The 8,932-nt window shown below is 42.6% G+C and overlaps 1 protein-coding gene across 2 annotated transcripts in view; it reads left to right on the plus strand.

Annotated features, from left to right (window-relative positions):
- jph3b (junctophilin 3b) overlaps positions 1-8,932 on the plus strand; it is a 31,065-nt gene extending 22,133 nt beyond the window's left edge. Inside the window, exons 5-7 of one of the 2 annotated variants that reach the window (XM_029523362.1) lie at positions 890-1,153; positions 1,193-1,872; positions 8,852-8,932. In XM_029523362.1, coding sequence (XP_029379222.1) covers positions 890-1,153; positions 1,193-1,872; positions 8,852-8,932 — 1,025 coding nt within the window. Of the gene's footprint in view, positions 1-889; positions 1,873-8,851 lie in introns of both variants that reach the window. The other variant, XM_029523361.1, reaches the window with a different exon arrangement.

Here is an 8,932-nt window from a genome sequence, read left to right on the forward strand (position 1 = left end):
TTGCCATGTTCGCCGCTCCCAGCAGCTCCCTGTCCATGTGATTGTGAGGACATCCATGTCAACAAGCATCAGTGCTGACATTTGGCAGCATTAGTGCTGATGTCCTGGGCGTCGTCTTCCACCCGAGAGAGTTCCTTTTGCAGATGAAAATGAAGGAACGATGAGGGATAAATACTAACATTTTGTCTCGTTTTCCTGTGACATATAAAGTATAAGATTTAATCTCTCTCCTGAGATTGATATTTTCTGTCTGAGCTGTGGCCTCTTTGTCTAATGAGAACAAAATAATCATAAAAAAACAACAACAAAAATATCATCTATCATCTATGTAAAAATCTGTGGTTTATTCAGAATCTTAGAGGACAACAAGGTGGCTGTCAGTGGACTCAAACTAACTGGCTGTGTGTCTCGGATCTCAAATTCTTTTTCACATGTCTTAGAATACCAGAGAGCTCTCTTTATTTGTGTAATTTAACTGCGATTTGAATGAAAAATGTTAATAAGTGATTCATTTGTCGTCGTATCATATATCACGTATACAGCTGTCACATCAGTGGTTGGGTTCCCTTGAAGGGCTGCCATGGTCTAAAATCCTTAGGAAACATTAATTTGAATATTGTATTTGTGTCACTACCGGCTGGACTGATTTGTGATTTCCGTTTCCAAGGCAGGGTCCAAATATCAGGCTTAAATTGATTTAGATTTTTTTTTTTTTTTTTTTTTAAGAAAAATCTGATTTAACCTTCCTCCCTACCCTAATCATTTCTCCACAGTACCCCTACATGTAGGTAAATCTCAAGCTTGTGTCTGTACTGAGACTTTTCATCATCATGTCCTCATCCCACCTCTGTCCTAAGTGGTCTTTCTCGTGTCCTCTTTCTTCCTGCAGGTATGGAGGTGCAGCGTCCCAAGCGACAGGTGTCCAGTGAGGTGGAGGGGGAGGGCTTGTCGAGTAGCGCTGGCACGGCTGACAGCCCTGATCTTTACGTGAAGAGCGCAGCCTCCGATGACCCCTCCAATGACGCCGCCACCCCGGACCTCAGCCCACCTTCTTCTTCGCCTCCTCACACCCCGCCTCCCCCTGCCAGACCGACCCAACGCAGCAAGAGTGCCCGCTTCCATCGCCAAAGTGCCGTGGACCACGGAGACAGGGGTAAGGAGGGAGGGGAGAGGACTGAGAAAGTTGGGGGAGGAGGGAAGACAGAGATCCAGGTGCTGATGGAGGGAGGCAGCGGAGGAGGTGAAGGCAGTGGAGGAAAGGGGGAGTACCTGCGAGCCAACAGCTGGAGCGAGGACAAGAAGAGGGCGATGCTGTCAAAAGGAGGAGGTGGGGTCAGCGGACGGGGCATGAGTCGGACCAATGGACACAAACACAGCTCCTCCAATCACAAATCACGGGAGCATGGCTCGTCCAATCACAGACAGACCAGAGGGGACAGGTGGACAGAGTCGTCCTCATCTGCCTCCTGGACGTCTGGGCACAGGGGGATGCATGGCAGGGGGGGTCGGCTGCTAGAGCAGGATGAGGAGAAAATTAGCAATTACGAGATGGAGATGAAGCCTTTACAGCCCAGAGACTCCACTACCCATAAGCCCCATGGGCACGGGGAGGAGAGGCACGGGCACAGTCATGCTCATGGAGAGGGGCGATCACACACTGTGCAGCGGCAGAGACATAAGAACAGAGACGGGAGGGACGGAAGAGAAGGGAAAGACGGAGCTAAAGACTCAGTGCACAAGATGGACAGACCGGGGGAGATGATGGATTCACGGCCTCTGCGTCGGGACCTCACCCTCTCCCCCCCTCTGAAGTCCTCACCCATCATACCAGACCAGCAGGACCACAGCCTCACACAGAGCAAAGGCAACTCGGTAAGATCACACCGGGCTGACTCACACCACAAAAAACACAAAATGTACTGATGCTGCTTCATAAAACTGCTGCTTTAAATAAACTGTAGCTGCAACAGCAGATTTCTGTTCTTCTGAAAACTAAAAAAAATTAATTGGTATCTAACGTTACCATTTGTAGCATTCAATCTCTGTTGATGTGTTGTGTAAGACTGCTGCAATTGTGATGCAACATGTAACACAGATTTCCAGGTTTGGAGGATTAAATTATTATCATTATTTATTTATTTATTTTTTGGTGCGCTGTAATCGGTAGCACCTTCATACGGCTCGAGTAGAGAGCCGAACAGGTCGAAGTGTCCCTCAGTGTGGACACACAGGTCTGACCTCTGACCTCCCGGTTAGGCGGTAATTTCGCTCCTGCACATTGAAGTTGTTTTATTTCTTCACCCCCCTCCCAAAAAAATCACATGTTCAACTCCATTAAGGATGAGTTGGCAGACAAAATGGAGCATTTTGCAGCTACAGGGATAGATATTTCTCTCAAGAGGTGAAAGAAGAGTCCATGTCAAAGGTTTATGAAGACGTACTGTTATAAAAGGTGATAATACTTCAGTCTTTACAGCTTCCTGTTGCCAAGTGTTTAAAAAATCAATTATTACTATACTTGAATAAACGCTGTAGGCAAGCATGCCAACGTTGGGAAAAGTAAAAACTTTATTTTACTGATCATGCTGCAAAATATGACCCCAAACCATCTCGACACTGGAACAGCACACCATCTATGATTGACCCATTTATGACTTATGACCATGTTATTCCAAAACCATGAGTAATAATCTGCTGCTCCAACAGCCTCCACTTTTCTGGGAAGGCTTTCAGCCAGATTTTAGGACCTGGCTGCGAAGTATTGGCTCCAATTCAACCTCAACAGCGTTAGTAAAATCGGCTGGTGATGTTGAGCGGTGAACTCCTGGCCCCACGCCTCCACTTCATCCTCGGAGCGTTGGGTGACGGCTGAGCTCAGCGCTCTGTACAGGCCCCACCAAACTGGGAAAAGCATTTATTTAGGGACGGCGGCAGCGTCGCTGTCATGATGAAAATGGCAAAGAACTGTCGAAAAAATGCTACCAACAAGTTTGAAGGACGCTACTGCAAAAATACTGTAATTATCATTCACTGGGTTCCCCATTATGAGAAATCAAAAGGACACATTGACATTAGAATCTTATGAAGTTGACTTTTCAAAGGCTACACAAAGTATTACACAGTCTGAGCAGACATGTAGAAACAGTAGTGAGGCGGTGATTTGTCCACAAAAAAATACTTAAATTCAACATAAAAGTCAGAAGACCACTGATACACATTGGGAATGTGCTGCGTAAGAATACACTGTCTAAACACAGACGCTGTGTTTTATTCAAATATATTTATCCAAATTACAAACCAAACAAAGGAACAAAGGGACCTTTTTTTTTGTCTGCATTGGTCATCATAGTCATCACTTTTTATGAGACTGAGGCACTTTTAGTCTTGTAGCTAAATATTTAATTTTTTCAGTGCAGGTGTGTAACCATCACCTCCCTGGAAGGTAGTTTGTTGATCTTTATTGAGTGAAATGACGTTTGTGTGGAAGGGAGGAAAGCGCTACATCTCAGTGAATAGCAAAGGAAAGACAAGATGCTGAAGGAGGGACCTGCTTCCTTTCTCTTCTCCTTTCTAAACCAGCCTAAATGTCTAGATACATTTCTGTGCCCCTAATGTTACTGAAAAAAACCAAAGCTAACCATGAAAGATAAGTGACTAATGCTACTGAACCACCAACGAGATTATTAAGGAAATCTAAACTCAGAACAGATAATTGAATTATAGGAAATCAAACTCTTAAATAGCTCCGACAATAAGCATTAATTTGCAGACGTATTTCTGAGAACTTAATGAATAGAAGTCCTTAATATCTTTACTGTCTGACTCTTTAATGGCTACATCCTCTAATATGTTTTCCATCTGGATGCTAACTTTGTCTGCCACTTGCTGCTGGACAGGCGGAGAGTTTATTAGCTGCCAGGTGAAAACACTCATGAGTGAACCAAAATGTTGAACGCTGTAAATCAGACGAACTACAGATATAGTTTATAATTCACTGGTTTCCCCATTATGAGCCATTTCTCTTCACGCGTTTACATTTAATCCTTCTGTGAAAATGTTTTGAAAAATTGATGGTAGTGACTTTAAATTTTAGTCGTTTGAACCTCTGCGTGCCTTTGTTTAGCCTTAATGTTGGCCCGGGCAGCAGCTGTGTGGCACATTTGTCATATCTGTTATGTCGCTGCTACACATTGATTTGACTAAAAGGATTTGTTGCCCACTGTCATGAGGATACATCCCATCCCCAGTGACATAACACAATGTTATCCCACATATTAAGATAATCCTGGGGGAGAGGCACAAGGTTTAACCTTGTGAAATAAAGAAAGATTTTTTTGTGCGCGTGTGTCTGTGTGCCATGAGCGAGCAGAGGGGATTACGCTGTTATAATATAATTTTTTGGCTACGTCTTGACTCAGGCTGGTGAATGGCCCCAACCACACTAATCCTGGATGATAATACGGCAGCGGCATTACCTAATGAAACCAACGGGAGAGCCAGCAGCAGCGAGTGAAAGGCACACATCGTACGCTACAGACATGCACACTGAACACGTTATGAATACAAGCTTTCTTTCTCGCTCGCTCTCCCACACGTCCAGTATTCATGTGTACACTGTTTAATGCAGTTTCACACTCCTGACACAACTTCTTCACTTTTATACAGATTTGTGTAAAACTGTGTGATGATACTGAGTTAAGGTATTTAGTATGTTGATGTCTGCTGCTACATGAAGTGTGTTAGTGACACACACACACACACACACACACACATGCAGGCAGAGAGACAACCTCAGCGGTCCTCTCTGCACCTTAGTAACAGCAGATCGGCAAACTAGCCCCTTCCTCACAGAAAGCCCCCTATTGGTTAACCAGCGCTCTGTTGCTAGGGAACAGCTTATGCCTTGCATCAACAGCAGCCAATCAGTGGGCGTGTGTCAGTGACAGGAGGGGAGGTGGGGTGCTTGTGTGTTTGTGTGCGTGTGTTTGCAGCCGCAGAGAAGAAAGTGAGATTTGTGTAAGACAGGTTCACAGCATACACGGATACTATCACACTCGGATAAATATACACACAGCGCTGTCGAACACCGTGGGAACGCTGGGGCTGCTCTGACACACGTGTACACAACAGACACACACGCACATACACAGAGCTTCTAAATTAATTCAGATTTATTTCAATTGTGTCTTTTCTGCAGGGTTGTTCATTACATAGAAAAAGTGTGTATCATTGTGCTGTACCCAGTGTAGCATTAAACCTCTTTTTTGAAATAGCGCCGCGCCTCACGGTCCACTCAAGCACATCAGCTAGTTGTCATCATGGAGCGCAGAAATGAGCCTGTGTGCATGCCAAAAGTCTCATATTTACAGGAAAAAGTGTCCTGATTCGACCGAGCCTTGTACGTGGCCAACAATAACGTGAAAAAATAATGTATGTAATAAATATGATTTCAAGAAAGAATATGAAGAGACTGGCTCTTATCCATTTTCTCCATTGGCGCTTTTTCTTACAGAACAGGTATATACTTTATCATAATGATCACAGAGACTCAGCATCAGCATGAGTTCAGACTCTGTGACGCTGTAACTACCTTTTAGCAACCGTATGTTAAAACTTACAAAGAGCAATCTGTTACCAGATAGACTTATCGTGTAAACTGGTGTGTGTTTGTGCGTGTGGCCTCTCATGCTGGTCAGACACATGCTGCTGCAGTGTGGCGGCTCTGCAGTTTATCCAAAGGCTTCATGGGCAGGCAACAGGAGAAAAGCATTACGGCACAGCAGTCAAACCTGTCGCAATAAAAGCATGCACAGATCCCTGGGTATCAGCGTGGGAGGAGAGCTTTGGCTGTACCTTAGTGTTACGGTAAAATGATAAAAGGCATTGTTGGTTTGTATTTTATAAGGGAACTTCAAAATTCACACGGCGATCAGAAAGCATGTCGAGTTTGGTAGATGTTTTGCGTCAAGGATTTGGAGTCACGGCACAATGTCTGCTTCTGTGCCTCTGCTGTACTTATTAGGGATTAAATATAGTTTCTTAATCATTTGTAGAGTCCTAACTGTTAGTTGAACAGTTAGGACGGTTTTCATTCAGTGTCAATGTTTAGTGACAAGGGTTAGGGTTATGATTTTATTTGGACTTGGCCACCTGATGGATGTAATTCTATTACATTTACTATTGCAGTTAAAGCAAATGGGGCTTTAAATGAAAACAGAAAACGTGTGTCTGTGTGAGAAGAGCAAGTTTAATTCAGTAAAATTAACGCTCTGAGCTGCAGAGTTGGGAGTTTATTTTCCGTTGGGTTGTTGTTGGATTCATCTCGAACATATATAGCTGGTTTGTGATCATTTTATTCTATGAAGACAGAACCAATTTCACTTTAAATGATGCCTTCCCATGCCATGTCAGCTCTCTGTGCCCAGGAAAAGATTTCAGTAAGCAGAAAAATGATATGTTCTCTGCCAGCACTTCATCCTCAGGGTAATAGGCATTCTGTCATAAAAGGTGTTTGGTGGGGTCAAGTGAGCTGGCGGAGAGATTTGGGTTTATTTTTTACTCAGCGATCATATTTAACGTGACCTGTGCTATCCCCAAGGAGTTTTGCTCTGTGCTCTGCGCATTTGCAGGATTTGCATATGTAGGAGGATTAAGAATAAAACAGCGCCGTTGTAGAAGAGTAAACAACAGCTATTAAGAAAATAAGCAGTGAGTTCAGCATCATTAGAGGAAAGTCTGTCAAGTCAGACTAGAGGATTGGAGAAATGGTCTCAGGGCGCTGTGCATGTCAATAAGAGGTGAACTAGATGAACATAAAAATACACAAATGTGAAAAAGGCATATAGAAGTTAACTCAGGATTATAAAATCCATGATTAGCTCAAAATATATCAGCATAAACTAAAAGAGTTGGTTACAGAAGGCGGATACCATCTAGTCCGTCCCAGTTCACAGGAATATGTTCCTGTGAGCAGGTTTTCCGCGACAAATTTAAATCCGCTGACAGTCCTGTGCTCTTCAGTATTCTTAAACCAAAAGGACATGCAGATATTTGCTTCCTTATGATGTTACTCTAAAATCTGAATACTCATCGTGTGACTACAGATAGTGATTGCTAAACTTAGCTTAGCGTAAAGTATGGAAGCAGAGGGACACGGCTAGCCTGATTCTTTCTCTACCATAACATCTCTAAAGCTCCGTGATCACGTTTCATTTACTTAAAGGAGCTATCTGTAGTATCTATGGCTGTTTACTAGTATATCTCTGTGGGAGGACTATGTAGCGATAACGGAGAGGCTTTAATGTTAACAATAGAAAGTTGAACAGATTTTATATATATATATATATAAATAACTCTGCTCAGCAAGGAAAATTTGCACATTTTCAAAAAATGTCAAACTATTATTGTGACCTCTCCATAATGAAACACCTAACTATCAAAAATTGAAATGCGTGTGTAAACACCACAGAAAATGGGTGTCAATATGCAGGAGGGATACCACTAAAAGCATGTGGCAAATAATAATAATAATAATAATAACAATAAATACATTCTTACAAAATAGAAGCAGAAAAGGCAGCTGATGAAAGGATTTCATCACCTGTGGTCTGGTAATCAGTAAGACACAGATCTGAGATAAGCCGATCACGGTTGATCAGCAGAAACCTCATTAGCAGCCACTCTGGACCGATTCATTTACCACAATGTTGCACTGATGCAGCTTAATATCTGTGTGTAGTGTTACTCGGAGTCCCATTTTCCCTCTCCCACTGCAGCTATTGGTAAAATTATTTTAGCAGTAGACTTAATTAAAAACATAGGTCTTCTGCACCTCTTCTTTTGATTAATCTTTTAGTAAGACCAAAATATTTTCTGTGTCAAGAGCAGTAAAATTCTGCACAGGGTTAAAAATAAACCTGCTGCATTGATGATAACGTCAGTAAATATTACAGATTCTCTTTCACGTATTTACTCCGAATAGACAGGTGATCACCCACATGACCCAGGTTGTCAGCAAGCTTCTGTCGAAGTGTCACTGAGCAAGACGCTGACTCCTCACCATCTCCAGGTTGCTTTTTTCCAGTCAAGCTTGACCTCTGACCCCTCAGAAACTGGGCTTGCGACATACTAGATACTTATAGAAATACGTAAATCAACAATGCAAGGCGTGCATTTCTTATATTTCTAAGAGGTGGGATGAATACAAACACTGAGGAAAACAGTGGCTCATGTTGTTGCTTGCTGAGGTTTTCAGCTGATGATAGGCTTGAGTATCATCGACCCAAAAACCAAGATGCAGATTTATTCATTACAGGACAACATTGTGTACGTCAGGTGAAAACTTTGCATCTTCAAAATGTCACCAATTGTGTTTGACTTGACACCCATGTGTTTTGTTTTGTTTGTTTGTTTGTTTGTTTTTAAACCGCACAGCTATTGAATTTCCTAAACTAGTCAAAAGGGACTCAAGCTGAAGTCACCATCACCTTGATCCTTATGACAGCAGTGGGTTGACTGACTTATGCAGCCAAATGTGTGTCACATTAAAAAATCACCAACTATTTCACAGAAATATGGTGATAAAATAGAAGAAGGTCCCTGATGTACTTCTTCACCAGCTACATATTACCATTTGACGGGATTTATCCAGTTTGCGTGTGCATTAGTGACCAACAGTGGTTGTTTCTTGCTTTGTGATGAGTATATAATAGATGAATATAACTGAGTGAGTCTCCATTTGCATTCATTGCACAGGTTAGGTTTGATGTGTGTGTTAAAACAGCTTTCTGTGTGTGTCCTTATTATTGACATGATCCACTTTTCTCTCTCTCTCTCTCTCTCTCCCACGCAGGCCTACAGCTCTGTCCTGGTTGTCATGGTGATTCTGCTCAACATTGGAGTGGCTATTTTATTTATCCACTTTTTTATTTAA

The sequence above is a fragment of the Echeneis naucrates genome, chromosome 16 (assembly GCF_900963305.1).
Source record: "Echeneis naucrates chromosome 16, fEcheNa1.1, whole genome shotgun sequence".
Lineage (NCBI taxonomy): Eukaryota > Metazoa > Chordata > Actinopteri > Carangiformes > Echeneidae > Echeneis > Echeneis naucrates.